General features: G+C 45.5%; 1 protein-coding gene across 1 annotated transcript in view; it reads left to right on the forward strand.

Moving 5' to 3' along the window:
- The first annotated feature begins 18,149 nt into the window (after window positions 1–18,149).
- GATM (glycine amidinotransferase) overlaps window positions 18,150–19,390 on the forward strand; it is a 31,142-nt gene continuing 29,901 nt past the window's right edge. The window contains exon 1 of the mRNA XM_083586847.1: window positions 18,150–18,317. Within this exon, the coding sequence (XP_083442973.1) occupies window positions 18,249–18,317 (69 nt within the window). The 5' untranslated portion in view covers window positions 18,150–18,248. The remainder of the gene's footprint in view (window positions 18,318–19,390) is intronic.

Here is a 19,390-nt window from a genome sequence, read left to right on the forward strand (position 1 = left end):
AGCAGGGCATCGGGGAGGATCCACGATCACCGGATTCCTTAAACGGAATACCCAAAAGAGGAGGGGTAGATGATGGCCATACCCAATCCTCCAACACGGTACACATATTCCAATGCCTAACTGCCAATACCAAAAAAGTTGTGACAAGGCAACCAACCATAGTCCATAGCAAGGTCAATATGCAGAGGCAGCTGACCTAAAGGGGAGGGAGGGCGGGAGATCCAAAGCTGTCAACTTCTCCCTTTTCTTGTGAGGAATCCTATTCAGAATAAGGGAATTTCCCTTAATAAAAGGGAAACATTGACAGCTATGGGGAGATCTGATGCAAGCAGGAACCTACTGGGGTCAGAGCACTGCCACGCGGCTGTTTAAATGCAGCTAAAGCGAGATGAGCGCCGCAACCCCAGAGTCATCCGCGACTGGACTTAACAGTCAGGGGTCCCTTTACCTTATATAGAACAAGATTTAGCTAAAGGTGGGAAGAGTCAGGGGTGGGTCTTGTGACTTTCATTGAGGTCCTCCAAGCTCCCCCTTCTTTAGATCCATCACTATGAAAAATTATACTCTTCTAAGTTCTTCAAAGCGGATTCTTCTTCTGGGTGTTCTCAAAACATAAGGTAAAGGTAAAGGGACCCCTGACCATTAGGTCCAGTCATGACCGAATCTGGGGTGGCGGCGCACATCTCGCTTTATTGGCCGAGGGAGCTGGCATGTGGCCAGCATGACTAAGCCGCTTCTGGCGAACCAGAGCAGCACACAGAAATGCTGTTTACCTTCCCGCCAGAGCAGTACCTATTTATCTACTTGCACTTTGACGTGCTTTCGAACTGCTAGGTGGGCAGGAGCTGGGACCGAACAACGGGAGCTCTCCCCGTCGTGGGGATTCGAACCGCCGACCTCCTGATTGGCAAATCCTAGGCTCTGTGGTTTAACCCACTGTGCCACCCGTGTCCCATTCTCGAAACATTAAATAACTAACAAAAGCTGGTGGTCAGTGGAGTGGAAGAAATTGAATTTTGAGCTCTATTGCTCAACAATTTCAGGGAAGGATATAAGTCAGACTGGTTCGTCATCACACAAGTTAGGTATGTTGCACTGACAGCATTTATCCTAGCACTGTAAAGTGTTTTGTGTGCTCAGTGATCTGTGGCTCACTTGTGGGGCCATAAGGGAATCTAGCTGGGCAGATAACCTCAAGAGCCAACCTTTTGGTTGTTGTTCCAAATGTGATTTTTTCCCTTTCCAGAATATACTTTCCCTTGATTTCATTGGATGGCCTCAACTTGTAGTGTTGTGCCAGAATTTTACAATCTACTTTCTCCAGTCCACGCCATAATTTTATCAACTTTTAACATGTCCACTCTTGATTGCATCCCCCGTCCCTCTCTGATTTCTAGGATAAATGTCACATGTACGCATCTGAAGTACATTTAACACATATGACTTCCACCGAATAATAATGGGAACTGTAGTTTATTAAGGGGGCTAGGAATTGTAGCTTTGAGACATAAACTACAGTTCCCAGAATGCTTTGGGGGAAGCCATGTGCTTTAAATGCATGGTGTCGATGTGACTTGGGGTTCACATGATTCTTTAGAACAGACATTAGCTTTATAGGCTAATCTTTTCCCTCTGGAATTATTGGGGGGCAGGCACTTAATGTTATCTATGAACTCTACCCTAGCTCCCCTCTGAGTACATTGGTACCTTGGTTCTCAAACGCCTTGGTACTCAAACAACTTGGAACCCAAACACTGCAAACCTGGAAGTAAGTGTTCCGGTTTGTAAACTTTTTTTGGAAGCTGAATGTGCTCCATTTTTAGTGTTACGCCTCCGATTTGAGTGCCACACTTCCGTTTTGAGTGTTATGCTGAGGTCTGTCTGTTTTTGTTATTTATTTTGCGTTTTTGTTTTTTGCGGCTCTTTTCTTTTCTTTTTGTGACTGTGTGGAACCCGGTTCAGCTACTGACTGATTGATTGTGTGACTGCAGTACATTGTTTATTGCTTTCATTTTATGGATCAATGGTCTGGTTAGATGGCAAAATTCATGTTAAACTGCTGTTTTAGGAGTTGTTTTCAAAAGTCTGGAACGGATTAATCCATTTTGCATTACTTTCTATAGGAAAGCCCACCTTGGTTTTGGAACGCTTTGGTTTTGGAACGGACTTCCGAAATGGATTCCATTTGAGAACCAAGGTACCACTGTGTTAGGAACCTTCTAAAACAATAGCTATGGGGGTCATCTCCTAGCTGCAGGTGGGCATGATCCTCTTATTCCACCTGTAATCCAGGCACTGCTGACTGCCTGGCAGGTGGTCCATTTGTGAAAACTGATGTTCAATTTGTCTACTTTCCAACCTCCTGGCAAGAAGGCTGGTTATACTGGTGAGTTGCAGGAGCTAAGCAAACAGGGTTTTTTAATTCAGGTGACCAATTTTATGTTGTTTTTTTTAATCTACGGTTGGCCTGAAATGAACCGAGACTGAGAGATAACAGCTGGCCAACGGCCACCAAGAGAGTTAATGGCCAAGCTTATGTCTTGGAAAGAGGATGTGTATTATTGGAAATGAGGACTCAATACTTGGCATGGGGATTTTTACAGTTCCTGCAGCAGCTGCAAAAAAGGAAAAGGAAAAACAACAACGAGGATTGATTCTTTTACTTGTGAGTAAATTGCAGCCGGTCAAGTCTAAATTTAAATGGTGACAGATAAAATACTGATCATCTGTTTTATTCTAAAAAAGAAAATACAGTGGCAACGTGGTTGTCAAACGTAATCCGTTCCAGAAGACCGTTTGACTTCCAAAATGTTCGACAAGCAAGGTGCAAAGGGTGGTCAGCAAAGTCAATGGAGAAAATTGAAAAAAAGAAATGGAGTGGAAGACTTTCAACTTCCAAGGTGTGTTCAAAAACGGAAGCATTTACTTCCGGGTTTTCAGCGTTCAGGTTCCGAAACGTTCAGCTTCTGAGAAGCTCAAAAACCGAGGTGCCACTCTATTGTTGTTGTTGTTTAGTAGTTTAGTCGTGTCCGACTCGTCGTGACCCCATGGACCAGAGCACGCCAGGCACTCCTGTCTTCCACTGCCTCCCGCAGTTTGGTCAAACTCATGCTGGCAGCTTCGAGAACAGTATCCAACCATCTCGTCCTCTGTCGTCCCCTTCTCCTTGTGCCCTCCATCTTTCCCAACATCAGGGTCTTTTCCAGGGAGGGTCTTCTCATGAGGTAGCCAAAGTATTGGAGCCTCAGCTTCACGATCTGTCCTTCCAGTGAGCACTCAGGGCTGATTTCCTTCAGAATGGATAGGTTTGATCTTCTTGCAGCCCATGGGACTCTCAAGAGTCTCCCCCAACACCATAATTCAAAAGCATAAATTCTTCGTCGATCAGCCTTCTTTATGGTCCAGATCTCACTTCCATACATCACTACTGGGAAAACCATAGTTTAACTATACGGACCTTTATAGCCGCAGCCAATTGGCCCATAACAATTTTCTGTACCACCAGCTCTTAAAATTTTGCTAACGTGTGGGTCGCTTTTATGCTTTGGAGACTTCCACATTTTCTTTCATTTTGGTTGCCACGTGTTCAACTTCTCATACAATTTCTGAATCAAAGCGTGACTATCTGTACCCAGATTGCTGCTGTTCTGAAAGTGTGGGTTCATCAGGACTCAAACTGAGGGGTCATTCAGATTGTTATGTACTGAAGTTCTCACCCTGCGCCAGCAGGGAGATACTGTAGATAGTTTTCACTCAGGTCCACATATGCAAATAAGGGATTGAAAGTGACGTTCAGTGATTGGATAGTTACAGAAATTTGTTACAGTTGCATTGTATTGGAGCTCTATATAAGCAGACTGGCTGAACCCTTCAGTTCAGTTCTGTTCTGGCCTGTGAATAAACAAGAGCTGTTTGAAGAATTGCTGTGTCGTCTGATATGTTCACCCACAACTTAACACAGATTTTCTGTGCTGCTACCCAGCGCTGGTTCCACCATGAAGCAGAGTGAGGCGGCTGCCTCAGGCAGCAAATTCTGAGGGGTAGAAAGTGGCTAGAAAGGTGTTCCATGTGGTCTGCCCTGCAGCCCTGAAGCTCTCTTGCTGCTCTCACATGACTGGCGCACCAAGGAGACAACCCAGCTCAAATGGCATGCACCTCTCACCCCACTGGGGTGTGGGTCTCGATTGGGGGTGGCAGGCATCAGTGGCAGATCTTGCCTCAGGCGCCAAAAGGTCTTGGGACGGCACTGCTGCTACCTCACATGATGATCTGCCAATTGACGCATCTGCTTAGTCTTCCCCAAACCTGGTGATCTCTAAATGTTTGGGCCATATCTCCCATCAGACCCAACCAGCAAAGGTTTGGAGGGCACCAGCTTAGGGGGAACTGGCCAAGGCAGTTACGTGTCCTCAGGTCCTAGAACAGCTCATCTGCCCTGGCTGACAGTTCTGATCCTCCTGGACAGAAAAGGACTTTAAATGGACTTCTTGTCTGTGTCTAGCTTTGACTGAACAACAGGATCTTATTGAGCTCTGGGGCAAACTCTGGTTATGTTTGTGTCTGACCACATGGTCCCAATTTTTTGTTTGTTCATTAGTCCTGAGTTCTGGATTGGTCCTTGGTGCTGGCCATTGATTCTTGCTTTACCCTTGGCTCTGATTCCTCAGGTCTCGCTCCTGGCTTGTTCCTTGGCTTTGAGCTCTTATCTCCTGGTGTCGGGCTTCAGGAAATTGGCTTCCTTCCCTATGGCAGTAGATAAGCAGAACAAAGGAAAAGGAGTCTTCTTAACCAGATAGAAACTTTAATGATAACAGCAAGAGAACAAAGAATCCATTTTCTAGGAATGGCGGTGCTCCCAATTAATGGTACCACCCACTTCCTCCCTAGTCGCCCCCATCACTACCGCATCTTGTAACCTCATCTCGTAACCACTGTGCTTTCTGTGCTGCCACCTTACCAGCTCTTCTTGACTTTTAGGAATCTTGACAGTGAATCTGTTAACTCTCTCTCTCCCAGTGCTTCTTCTCCTACATCCCCCGAAAATAAGACCTACTTCCAGTTTTGCCTCTTGCTGTAATATAAGGCATCCCCCCCATATAAGACCTCCCCGATAAAAAGGCCTCCCCCGAACATAAGGCCTCCTCGGAATACCCTCTTTTCCCGAAAGTAAGACATCCCCCGAAAATAAGACCTAGCACATCTTTGGGAGCAAAAATTAATATAAGGCACTGTCTTATTTTCAGGGAAACAGGGTAGCTGTTCCCCATCCAGTATTTCCCAGCTTCTGCCTTCTGAACTATGTCCCTCTGCAAACCACTGTTCCAAATCTATACTGTCTTCCTGCTCCTGGGAAGTTTCAGGATCCTGATCAGGAGCAGGGGGAGGGGGAGGCTCCCACCATTCCTCCTCAGAGCACACCTCCTCAGCACTGTCCCAGACACCTGGTCCCCATGTCCAGGGTCATCTAGGACAGCTTGTCTATAGCTCAGCTCTGACAGGGGAAATGATATTAGACCATGCTTACAACTCTTCGGGGTCTGCAGGTAGGGATGGATGAACCTACAAATTTCTGTTTCTCATTTCCCCACTTTTAAACTCAGTTCTCCACATTTCCACAGAAATATGTGATTTTTTAAAAAAGCCCCTTGTGAAAATTCACCAGCATTTTATGCGAATTTCTCCTAACATGCACATTACTAAATTCATTTTGAGTAATAAACACATTTCTGCAAGCAATTTTTCCTAATAACGATTTCTGAAAGTTACTTCAGTGTATATTTTTTTCTGCAATGTCTATATCTTTATGCACATTTTCATCCGATGTATGCATTTTTGTACCCATTGTTGGCTGGAGAAACAGAGAAGTGCAAATTTCAAAAGAAAATTGTGTATCCCTTCATGTATTGGTTAAACACATATGAATTAGGTGGTTTCCATTGAGATGCAAACCAAACTGAGTTTATTCCTTGTCCCTAGCCGTATACTCAGGACAGTTGCACTAGAGTACAGAATTGCTTGAATTTAAATGTGTTATTTAGCACGGTGATTCTGCTGGCCCTGCAAACCTGTTTGCCCCTTGCCATGACTTGCAAAGTCAGAATAAATGATGAAAATTATACATATCTTTTTGAAATGAAGTAATGCAGTAAAATATAAAATATATAATGACAAGTAAGCAAGTCCATGCTTCATATGACTTGTAGAGTTCAGCTTTTCTTGGTGCAAATGCACACAGCCCCTAGACATATGCAGAGTCAGAGTTTTCCTAATCAGTCAAGTTGCTTAGAGGTGAACCAAAGTTTCAAAAACAGCTGATCAGTCAAGTTGCTTAGAGGTGAACCAAAGTTTCAAAACCAGCAGATGGCATAGAGGGGGACCTTTAGAGTTAACCTTGAGCCAATAATTAATTACCTAAGTTGGGGCTATCTGAGTTGAATGGCCTAGAATTTTTAGGAATCTTAATGGTCCAAATCCTTTATTTAAAATTTCTTTTCAACTGATGCCAGTTTCAGTAATAAAAAATAGAGGATTCTCTCAGCTGAATTCCATTAACCCTGTCTTAGCAGATGTCTGAGTGCACCATTGAATTGGGGCCATAATATTCCACTGGGGGGAAATTTTTATTTAGACTTGACATAAATGTGCATTTCTGTACAAGACATAAATATCACAAGTGTGTTTTCACCCATGGAGGCTCCTGCTTTAAATGGGTATGTAAAATAAACATAAACCCTGTGGTGGACCGAATGCTCATTTATTTTATTAATGCCTTTTCTTTCTTTCCTGGAGGCCGAGCAATCAGAGGGACAGTGGGATGCAATGAATAGGGTGGAGGAGAACTTGGGAGACCTGGCTGAAATTCCTTCGGAGCCATGAAGATTGAGAGGTGAACTTCAGCCAGTCATTCTTTCTCTCTTAGAGCTCAAGGGAGGTCCCACATAGAGTGCATTGCAGTAATCCAGTCTTTAAGTCACCCATGCCTGAGCTACTGAGGGCAAACTTTCCTGGTCCGAGAACAGTCATAGCTGTTATAACAGCCACAGTTGATAAAGAAGCACTTTTGGACATTGAGGCTACTTGGAAATCCAGCTGGGTTCAGAAGCACCCACAGACTATATACAGTGGTACCTCGGGTTACAGACGCTTCAGGTTACAGACTCCGCTAACCCAGAAATAGTACCTCGGGTTAAGAACTTTGCTTCAGGATGAGAACAGAAATTGCGCAGCGGCAGCGGGAGGCCCCATTAGCTAAAGTGGTGCTTCAGGTTAAGAACAGTTTCAGGTTAAGAACGGACCTCCAGAACGAATTAAGTTCTTAACCCGAGGTACCACTGTACTTGCTATTTCAGGAGGAATTCAACCCCAGCCGGGGCAGGCAACTGACCAATTTCTCAAATGTGGTATCGACTTACTGACAGTACCTGTGCCTGCAACGGTTTCTTACAATTCTAAATATGCCACCAGGCCTTAAAAATTTGGGTATCCTTATTTTTTTTTTTTAATATAAATTTTTTATTGGTTTTTCAACACATATTAAAAGACAAAACAACACAATACATAAACAAACAAACATATAAACACGTATAATTTCTTGACCTTTCTTTCCTAAAACCTTCTTTCAGCGACTTCCCCATACCTCCCCTTTCTGCATCCCTGTTTTAAATCCTTCCAGCAACCCCTAATTTCAATTTCTCATAGCACTTTCTTTAACTCTTTTTTTTCGTATCCAATTGTTTGTCACTGCAATTCTATTTTGCATTACCCAAGACATTTTAACATTCATTAATTTTACAACAATTCTTAAGATAAACTTTAAATTTCTTCCAGTCTTCTTCCACCGTCTCTTTCCCTTGGTCACGGATTCTGCCAAAATTTGGGTATCCTTATCATAAGCTCTCATGGACTGGAGTCCACTACATCAGATGCATGAAGCGTTATCCTAAACTGAAAGGTGTAGTGCTCATATGTGTACATGCAGGGTTTTGGACTGTGGAAAATATATACATTAGCAAGAGGGCCTTCTGGCGGTTCCCTCATTGTGAGAAGTGAGGTTACAGGGAACCAGACAGAGGGCCTTCTCGGTAGTGGCACCTGACCTGTGGAATGCCCTCCCTTCAGATGTGAAGGAAATAAGTAGCTATCTCATCTTTAAAAGACATCTGAAGCAGTGGCGTAGCGTGGGGGGTGCAGGGGGGGCCGGCCGCACCGGGCGCAACATCTGGGGGTTAGGGCAAATCCACGGGTTAGGGGGCGCAAATCCACGGGTTAGGGGGCGCAAATTACTTGCCTTGCCCCGGGTGCTGACAACCCACGCTACGCCACTGATCTGAAGGTTTTTAATATTTAATGCTGTATTGTTTTTAACACTCGATTGGAAGCCGCCCAGAGTGGCTGGGGAAACCCAGCTAGATGGGCGGGGTATAAATAATAAATTATTATTATTATTATTATTATTATTATTATTATTATTATTAGGTCAGAGGGAAAGTAAATGCATGCATTCCAGACAGTGATAATTATATGAAAGCTTATGTGTTTGCAAAATGATTACAGTCGTACCTTGTTTGTCGAAGGCCTTGGCACTCGTCCATTTTGGCTCGTCCATTTCACCCCTCCCATATCCAAGAATCTGCTGATGTTCTCTGCTGATTCTCCAGAGAGGAGGGGGCGGTTTCTGCTCTCTACTTATTCCGCTCCAGCCTCACATCAAAGAGAGAGAGAGACTGAGTGTTAGAGAGAGATCGTGTGTATAGATAAGGTTGCTGCTAAGAGCAGCTGCAGACACTCAGTGCAGTTCAGCATTTTCGTTTAGACCTCATTTAGCTCTGTATATAGTTGTGTATTATAGTTGTAGATAGAATAAAGAAGATATTCTACAGAGCTGCTCTCCGAGTCGTTTATGCTCTGCTATACTCTGCTATACTCTGCTGTGCTACGACTGTCTTCTTGTTGGAGTGAATCCGGTGCTCACAACTCTAAGCTGTGAGTCCACAGCACTTTGACCTGTTCCTGTGCAGAAGGTGGTCTCTGGAAGTGCCACCCAGCTCGCCTAGCCCAGTCGGGGCTGAAGTAGATGAGTCCAGTTGGTGGCACTGGCTCAAGGGCGATGCTGACACCGAACGCCGCAAACCCAGAAATAGGTTTCCAATTTGCAAACATTCTTTGGAAGCTGAATGTCCGACGTAGCTTCCGCGGCTTATGATTGAGTGCAGGAAGCCCCTGCAGCCAATCAGAAGCCGCGCCTTGGTTTTCAAACCTTTTTGGAAGTCGAATGGACTTCCGGAATGGATTTCGTTCGACAGCCAAGGTACGACTGTACAAGTTCTCAAAGGAGCACTGCTTTCTACTGTACGTACTGTTAAGGGCCAGATTCCTGCTGCATGCCACCCTTATTAAATGTTAAAGTTCACTCATTGTGCAAAAACGCACAGTAAATATTTCAAAGGTTCATGGCAGGTCAAGAGGAAAGCAATTTCCCCTGGTGGGGGCAATGTTTAAACTTTTGGAACTATCTGATCTGGAAAAGGTTATCAAGTGGTCCTGAATCATCATTTCAGGGATGGCTCTAGATTAGGGGTGGGCAAGTTTGTCATTTTTTGTTTCTCATTTTTCCAATCTTAAGTCCTGTTTTCCCGCATTTGCACAACAGTTTGCGATTTTTAAAAAGTCCTCCTTAAAATTCATCCATATAATTGTGTGAATCCCCCCCAATAGACACATTTTTGTATGCAATTTCTCCTGATGTACACATTTTTGGAAACCGAATTCTTATAATATAATGCAATTTTGTGTTATTGTTTTCATGAATATATGCATTTTTATGCACGCTTTCCCCCAATATATGCATTTTTGCACACATAAGGGGGGTGCCTACAGCCACAGAACTATTATCAATCCAGGCATATGCTGCCATCAATTTGGAAAGGAAAACCCCCCACACACTCTCTAACAGGAACCATGCTCTAAACATGCAGGAGTCAGGAACAGCCAGAGCAGTACTCATTTCCTTAGAAGAGGGGTGCTTAGCTAGAAGGCTACCAAGAGAACCTCCCCCTTCTGCAGTTTCCAGCAACTGGTAATCAGAATCGTTGCTGCTGCCAGCCATGGAGTTTTCTAACTGCAAGGAACCTATTAACAAGCAATCTATGCCCACATTCACATCATGCATTTACAGTGGTACCTCGGGTTAAGTACTTAATTCGTTCTGGAGGTCTGTTGTTAACCTGAAACTGTTCTTAACCTGAAGCACCACTTTAGCCAAAGGGGCCTCCTGCTGCTGCCATGCCGCCGGAGCCCGATTTCTGTTCTCATCCTGAAGCAAAGTTCTGAACCCGAGGTACTATTTCTGGGTTAGCGGAGTTTGTAACCTGAAGCGTATGTAACCTGAAGCGTATGTAACCCAAGGTACCACTGTAAAGTGCTATGATCCCACTTTAAACAGTTATGGCTTCCCCCAAAGAACTCTGGGAGCCAGTGGCATAGCATAGGTTGCCAGGACCCGGGGCAAGGTGCAAAAGGGGTGAGGGGCTATGGCTCACCTGTAGCACGCCCACAGGAAGCTCCACCGGTCTGGCCTAGGAGCCAAGGCACTCTGAGAAGAGATATGACATCTATCTTCAAATATCTACCAGGTTGTCACATGGAAGATGGAGCAAGCATGGTCTTAGTTGAAGAGAGATTCCAACAGGTACAACAATATACAGTGGTACCTTGGTTCTCAAATGCCTTGGAACCCAAACACTGCAAACCCGGAAGTAAGTGTTCCGGTTTGTGAATTTTTTCGGAAGTTGAACGTGCTCCATTTTTTGTGTTACGCCCCAATTTGATACGCTTCCGTTTTGAGTGCCACACTTCTGTTTAGAGTCTTATGCTGAGGTCTGTCTGTTTTTGCTATTTATTTTGCGTTTTTGTTTTTGCGGCTCTTTTTTGTTTTCGTGACTGTGTGGAACCCAGTACAGCTACTGATTGATTTATTGTGTGACTGCAGTACATTGTTTATTGCTTTCCTTTTATGGATCGATGGTCTCGTTAGATAGTAAAATTCATGTTAATTGCTGTTTTTGGGTTGTTTTTAAAAGTCTGGAACGGATTAATCCATTTTGTATTACTTTCTATGGGAAAGCACAGCTTGGTTTTGGAATGCTTTGGAACGGATTTCCAGAACGGATTAAGTTTGAGAACCAAGGTACCACTGTAATTCTGTATTTGGCTTCCTGTGTGATAAATACGATATCAACATAAAATCTACTTAAGAGGTATATAAGGCCTGCAAGAATTTGGAAAAATTGAAGCTATGGATGCTGAAGGTCTATGCTGTAAACTTAAAGCAATAGCTCAAAGACTTCCAAAGTCTACGCTTCACAAGGAATACCATATTTTTTGCTCTATAGGATGCACCTGACCATAGGACACACCTTGTTTTGGAGGGGGAGAACAAGAAAAAAAAATTCTCCCCCTCTCTGCTCAGCGCCCCTTCAGTGAAGCGGCAGGAGAAACGGAGCCCCTTCCATTTCTCCTCCCGCTTTGCTGAAGGGGCGCTGCGCAGCTCTCCCTCTCTGCTGAAGCCGGGAGAGTCTTGCTCTCCCGGCTTCAGCAAAAGGAACCCGAAGCCTTTGGAGCGCAGCGCGAGGTCCCGCTCTGCTCCAAAGGCTTTGGGTTCCTTTCACTGACCCAAAGCCTTTGGAGCAAAGCGCAAGTTCCCGCTGCGCTTCATAGGCTTCAGGCGGCTGTCCCTGAAGCCTGGAGAGCGAGGCTTCAGCGAAAGCAACGTGTAGCCTCCAGAGCGCGGAGGGAGCGCTCCCTCTGTGCTTCGGAGGCTTCGCGTTGCTATCACTGAAGCCAAGGAGCCTGCATTCGCTCCATAGGACGCACACACATTTCCCCTTAATTTTTGGAGGGGAAAAAGTGCGTCCTATAGAGCAAAAAATATGGTACTTCACTTCATACTACAGCAAAAATTCATGGATAATGTGCCTAATGTTCTTGTTGCGCTAAGGATTCTTCTCACACTTCCAGTGTTGGTGGCAAGTGGGGAACACAGTTTCTCAAAGCTCAAGCTTATAAAAACTTACGCTCAGAGACGTTGCAAAAGAGACCAGTTGGCTTGTCAAGTATATCAGTTGAACATACTCAAATATCAGCACTTTGACCTGAAGAAATTGCTGACAAAATTTGAACATTTGATTTTTTAAAAATAATTTTTATTAACTGGCCAATCACATCAAATTAAATCACATCACATAAATTCCAAATTACAAAGCCAAATTTTTAAATTTTGTTGGGGGAACCCATACTTCAAGATCCAAAGGGGGATTCAGATCATCTTCTTATTACTGCGTTAATGTCCAAATCAGTCCCAATCAGTCCAAACAAAATTCATAATTCTATCCAGTCTTATCTTGGTGTTTCCACATCATATCTTGTTCATATAATTTCTATTTTTCCTTTACGATCTCTTCTGTTAGTCTCCTTAAGCCGATAAGCAAAATAATAATCCTGTGTGGATTTCCCGTTCCTCCACTAAGTCCAGATGGTTTCCATATATCTCCTTCGTAGATAACATCGCTCTTTCCATCATAAATTTGGCATTTGTCGCTCTTAAGTCCAACCGAGAAGTTGATCCACGATATGTAAACAACTCTATTTCTCTCTTTCTCCTCCCAGACCCAAGAGCTCCAACAATGCCTCCCAAAATGACGACGGCATTTTTAACTGCGTCATTCCAAAACTCTTAGCTTTCCAGCTTCATCTTGAAACATTGCTTTGGTTCGAAAGTTTATCTCCACACAGCCTTAAATCCACAGCTTAAGTCCTTAGTTTCTGACTCATTGGGGGAGGGGATTCTTGTTAAATCACATAAGAAAAAGGAAGGCAGGTTTTTCCCCCCCTCCCCCCTCAGTCATACCGTATCTTGACGTATCTTCTCATACTTTATTCTTGTCTTGTTATCAGAGATCTCTTCTGTCAGCAGTCTTTACTCCCCTTTTTCCTTGAAGCATGTGCAATTTATCTCGTCCAAATTGTTTCTTTTGAAGATGCTTGCAACTAGCGGCGCGAATCAGGGACGGCGTCCAGGAGTGCCGGAATCCCACAGGAGGGCTTTGTGCCTAGTGCCCCACCCCCACAAATTCGGGGGTGGTATAGGGCACAGCAGGCAAGGGCCGTCCCCCCCACCATCATGGGGGGGTTAAGGAGGCTAATTACAAAATTTGAACATTTGAAAAGGAGAAGGTTTTGATGTGCCTGAAATTGAAACTTTTAAGAGACTTGAATTTTAACATCACAATGGACAAGAGTATTCAAAAAGTGATTTGTGTGCTTAAACATTTTCTTTTGTATTTGAGAAAGATCATAAAATATTGCTGTGTTTCACATTCTTGCAATTTAAAATAAATGTAGCAATTTCAAGTTTTTTGCTTTTCTTTTTTTCACTTCAAGTATGTTGCTTTTCAAAAGGGAAGTTAGCATTTTTCGGGGGGTGAGTAGAGGTGGGTGCAAGGAGCCTTGCCTAGGACACAAAATAGCACTCTTAGCAACCAATCTTTCGGCTTGCAATCGTGGCAAACCCGGCTTCCGGTTGCAAAAACTTCCGGGTTTGCCACATTTGCAAGCCAAAAAGACGCAACATGAACCTAACACAACACGAGGTATGACTGTACATTTATCACACCAGTGTATAATTCCGGGTTTCACCGCGCGCTTTGCACATGTGCAGAAGCATTCTGCTTGCTTCGCACATGCGCAGAAGCGCTCTATCACGGCTCCATGCTTGCGCAGAAGTGCCACTCTAGTTGCGGGCTTTTCAGGGTGCAAACGGTACCCCGAAACAGATTGTGTCCACAACTAGAGGTACCACTGTATAGTGCAGATGCAGCCTAGCTCAGGTGTCAAGCTTGGCTTCTGTTATTGGTACCACAGCACTTTATTGTGTGAATGTGACATATAAATGTTTACTCAGAACTAAGTACAGTGGTGCCCCGCAAGACGAATGCCTCGTAAGACGAAAAACTTGCTAGACGAAAGAGTTTTGAGTTTTTCGATGTGCTTCGCTAGACGAATTTCCCTATGGGCTTGCTTCGCAAGACGAAAACGTTTTGCAAGTTTGTTTCCTTTTTTGTAAAACCGTTAATACCCAGCGTGCATTGCTTGAAGAGGTGCAGTTGCGACTTGAACTTCGAGGAGCAACACATAGCACACGGTGTGGTAGCCTTTTTTGAGGTTTTTGAGGACTTTGGTGCTTTTTGAAGCTTTTCCAAAACTTCTTTTGCATCCATTTGGTAAGTTAAACTTTTAAAACTTTTTTGGGTTTTTTTGGATTTTGGGTTGGGGTGTTTGGAATTCAAGGACTTGGTGTTGGGGAGAGGTTTGCAAGAATCTGGGAGCTTGTGTGGTTTTTTTCTGCATTTTTATGATTTTCTGTGACCATTGGGCCATGTGGGTTTTTTTAAAAAAATTCTGGGTTTGAATTTCTGTGTGGTGGGTGGCTGGGGGAACAGTTGGGGAGAGGTTTGCAGGAATCTGGGAGCTTGTGTGGTTTTTTTCTGCATTTTTATGATTTTCTGTGACCATTGGGCCATGTGGTTTTTCAAAAAAAAATTTCTGGATTTGAATTTCTGTGTGGTGCGTGGCTGGGGGAACAGTTGGGGAGGGGTTTGCAACAGTTGGGGAGGGGTTTGCAATTTCTGTGTGATGGGTGGGTGGCTGGGGGAACAGTTGAGGTTTTTGAAGACTTTGGTGATTTTTAAAGCTTTTCCAAAACTTATTTTGCAGCCATTTGAGGATTTTGAAGACTTTGGTGATTTGCAGCCATTTCGTAAGTTTGACTTTTAAAACTTTTTGGGGGGTTTTTGGATTTTGGGTTGGGGTGTTTGGAATTCTAGGACTTGGTTCTGTGTTTGATTTTCTGTGTGGTGGGTGGCTGGGTGCTTTTGAATTTTTTGGAAGTGAAGCACTGATTTTCTTTTTCTTTTTCTGAGTTTACAAAGGAGCTGTGCTGCCATGGGACCCAAGAAGACTGCTGCTGCAGAGGCCGGCGAGAGGAAGAAGGAGAAGGTGACGCTGGAAATGAAGAAGGAGATCATCCGGCAGCACGACGGTGGAATGCGTGTGACAGACCTCGCCAGGGAGTACGGGAGGAATCCATCGACCATCGGGACCATCCTGAGGATGAGGGAGAAGATCCTTTTGACGGATGCAGCCAAGGGAGTCACCAGGATCATGAAGAATCGCCCAGCTGTTCTGGAGGAGGTCGAGAAGTTGCTGCTCATCTGGTTAGAAGAGAAGCAGCATGCAGGGGACACAGTGACTGAGGCCGTCATTTGCGAGAAGGCCAAGGCCTTGCACGCAGACCTCGCCCGGGAACAGCCAGGAACCTCAGGCGAGCCAGAAGTCTTCAAGGCAAGCAGAGGTTGGTTTGATCGGTTCAAGACAAGATCTGGAATCCACAGCGTGGTCAGGCATGGAGAGGCTGCCAGTTCTGATGTTCCTGTGGCTGAAGACTTTGAAGCGGAGTTCCTGGAGGTTGTGAAGACGGAGGGCTACGTTCCACAGCAGGTCTTCAACTGCAACGAGACCGGGCTGTTTTGGAAGAGGATGCCCAAAAGGACTTTCATCACTCAGGAGGAGGCCAAGTTGCCTGGCCACAAGCCCATGAAGGACCGTCTGACCCTGCTCTTCTGTGCCAACGCAAGCGGTGACCTGAAGATCAAGCCCCTGCTGGTGTACCACTCGGAGAACCCACGGGCCTTCAAGAAACACAAGGTCGACAAGGAGCAGCTGAGTGTCATGTGGCGATCCAACAGCAAGGCTTGGGTCACACGTGTGCTGTTTGTGGACTGGGTCAATCTTGCTTTTGGCCCTGTTGTCAAACGGTACCTGCTGGACAACGACCTGCTGCTGAAGGCTTTGCTTCTGATGGACAATGCTCCTGCTCATCCTAAAGGCCTTGAGGAGGAGTTGTTGGAGGAGTTCAGCTTCATCAGCATCATGTTCCTGCTGCCTAACACCACGCCACTGCTCCAGCCGATGGATCAGCAGGTCATCGCCAATTTCAAAAAACTCTACACCAAGGAGCTTTTCAGGCGATGCTTCGAGGTGACTGACTGCACCACCATCACCCTGCGGGAATTCTGGAAGGACCACTTCGACATCGTCACCTGCTTGAAGATGATCACCACGGCCTGGAACGGGATCAGCCAGAGAAATTTGAATTGCGCTTGGCGCAGCCTGTGGCCGGACTGTGTGGCACCAAGTGACTCTGATGCACCAGAGTCAACAGTGGTGCAGGACATTGTTGCCTTGGGGAGGACCATGGGACTGGAGGTCACAGAGGAGGACGTCAGCGAGCTGGTGGAGGAGCACGACCACGAGCTGACCACCCAGGAGCTGCTTGAACTGCAGGCAGAGGCTGCGCAGGAGCAGGCCTCGCTGGAAGAGGAGGAAGCAACTGAGGAACGGCTGTCCTCCAAAGAACTGAGGGACATTTGCCAGAAGTGGAAGGATGTGCAGGCTTTTGCACAGCGGCATCACCCTAACAAGCACGTGGTACATGACCTTGCGAACACTTTTGATACGATGGTCATGTCGCCTTTCAGGGAGGTGCTGAAAAGGCGGATGAAGCAGCAGACCATGGACAGGTTCTTCAGCAAGAAGCAAAGAGTGGAAAAGGAACCTTCTTCGAGTGGTCCCCCAGAGTCTTAGAAAATGTATGGTACACTTTGTTGATTTTTAAATGTTTTTCTGTCATGTTTAGAAACTTAATTTCTTTTTCCTTCAATTTTTGAACTGCTCTTTATGTGTGACTTTAAAGAGCACTTAATAAACTCTTGTTGTACCAAATTTGGCTTTGTTTGGACTTTTTTTGACCATAGGAACGCATTAATTGATTTTCAATGCATTCCTATGGGATTTCGTGCTTCGCAAGACGAAAAATTCACTAGATGAAAAAACTCGCAGAACGAATTAATTTCGTCTTGCGAGGCACCACTGTACCATGATAAAGGGACGTGGGTTAAACAACAGAGCCTAGGACTTGCTGATCAGAAGGTCAGCGGTTCGAATCCCCGCGACGGGGTGAGCTCCCATTGCTCGGTCCCTGCTTCTGCCAACCTAGCCGTTCGAAAGCACATCAGTGCAAGTAGATAAATCAGTACCACTCCGGTGGGAAGATAAACGGCGTTTCCGTGCGCTGCTCTGGTTCGCCAGAAGCGGCTTAGTCATGCTGGCCACATGACCCAGAAGCTGTACGCCGGCTCCCTTGGCCAATAAAGCGAGATGAGCGCCGCAACCCCAGAGTCGGCCACGACTGGACCTACTTTACCTTTTAAAGTACAGTGGTACCTCGGGTTACATACGCTTCAGGTTACATACGCTTCAGGTTACAGACTCCGCTAACCCAGAAATAGTGCTTCAGGTTAAGAACTTTGCTTCAGGATGAGAACAGAAATCGTGCTCTGGCGGTGCAGCAGCAGCAGGAGGCCCCATTAGCTAAAGTGGTGCTTCAGGTTAAGAACAGTTTCAGGTTAAGTACGGACCTCCGGAACGAATTAAATACTTAACCCGAGGTACCACTGTACCATGATAGGCTTTATCCAATGCTAACCCTATTTACAGCAGACCCACTGAAATTAATGAAGCTAAAGCTGCCATGTCTCTTAACTCCAACAGATCTAGTTTTTGCAGGGCTAGCACTGGCTACACACCCTATTAAAGGGGCTTATATTCCCGGGCACAGGCCAGCAGGCTCCCTCATCCATTTTTAAGTGGGGAAACATTCCAGACAATTGCACCGTCCACGTGGAGTCAGAAGTGGTGCAGTCCCGGGGGGGGGGCGAATGGGGGGCTCTACCACTTCCTTTTGCTGCAGGGTGCAACAGATCCAGCCACGGAAAACAAGAGATCTCCCCACACCCCCGTGGCTTTCTTAGAAAAGAGTGAGGGGCGGATCTGAATGGTCGCCTTTAACCCTCTTCCCCATTCATCCCTGCCAGAGAGGCGCCCCTGGAGGCTATAAAAGGCAACGGAGGCGCCTTGGCCGGACGCCGCTTGCTAATTTGGGGCTCTCGCCCACCGCCTCCCTCCGCCCCATCGCTTTGGGCCAGCCAATCGCGAGGCGGCAGCTGCTATAAAGGGTCGCGGCCGCCCCACTGCCTCTCGCTTTTCGCTGCTAGTTTAGGCTAGGGGTGCTGTGTGATCCCCGGAGGGGACGAGAGAGGGATCATTCCTGTGGCCAGAGCCGCGGAGAGAGAGGGATGCTGCGCGTCCGGTGCTTGCGAGGAGGGAGCCGGGGGGCCGAAGCCGTGCATTACATCGGGTCCAGGGTAAGTGCGGAGACCCCGGTGCGCGCGATCTTAAACCCAGAATAACCTGGGCGCTCGGATGGCTCGCTTTGGGCAAGGGGAGGAAAGAACAGTTCTCCAAGGATCGAGGCCGTGGGCTCTATTTATATGGGTGCAACTTCAACAAAAGTATATTTTAAAATATTCTTTTCTTTAAAAACAACCGCGTCTCACTTTGCGCCATGCTAGAATTTGCAATGAAAAGGTTTCTCTCCCTTAGGACGGTTTTTAAAAATTAACATTCGACTACTTTCCAGGCTAGGGAAGCCCCCTAAACAGTATTTTAAACCAGAACTTAATTTGAGAGGAAGAAGGACATGATTGGGGGAAAGTGAATCTGTGCATGTGCAGAGTGCATTCCTCTCGCCGCTGGACGCTGCTTGCTCATCAGAGCAGGGCTTACGGAGTAAGAGCGTGACTTCGCTGAGGCTTGGAGACGATCTCATCTTCTCCTTTTCGGAAAGGGGCCGGGCTATGATTAACAGCTTCTCTTAATTCTTCTTTCTAGGGACTGGAAGGAGTGTGCGTGTTTTGAGAGAAAAGTGGAATCTGGCAAAAAGTCAGGATTGGATGTTTGGAATTTCCAACGCAAGCACATTCTTGCTTTTGAAATTTGCATTGGAGAGCTACCCTTGCTGAATATGAATTTTTTAAGACAATGTATTTAACTTGCAGGTTTAAATGCCTTTTTTTAAAAAAGGGGAATACTTCCATTTTTATAGAACTATTTCCATAACTCAACTTCTCCAACATTCCATAATTTGGGGTGGTGTGTGAATGGTTTAAGTTTGGAACCAAATCCAAATTCACTTGAAAAACTCCCCCCCCCCCCGTCCCATTGTCCAAATTGCTTCCAGCTATTAATTTACTCATCTCTGGCCCTTTGTAGGGTATAATATTTTTTTTAAACCTGATGCTTATGTGTGCATAAAAGAAAAAACGGCTTGTGAAAATTGCCTAATTTCTTCTTGAGCTGATGATCACATTGCACTAACCTTAACCAAGCCAGTCACATTGCAAGCCTTGCAATCTGCTCACATCTGCTCACATTGCAA

The sequence above is a fragment of the Podarcis filfolensis genome (genome assembly GCF_964270895.1).
Source record: "Podarcis filfolensis genome assembly, chromosome: 14".
Lineage (NCBI taxonomy): Eukaryota > Metazoa > Chordata > Lepidosauria > Squamata > Lacertidae > Podarcis > Podarcis filfolensis.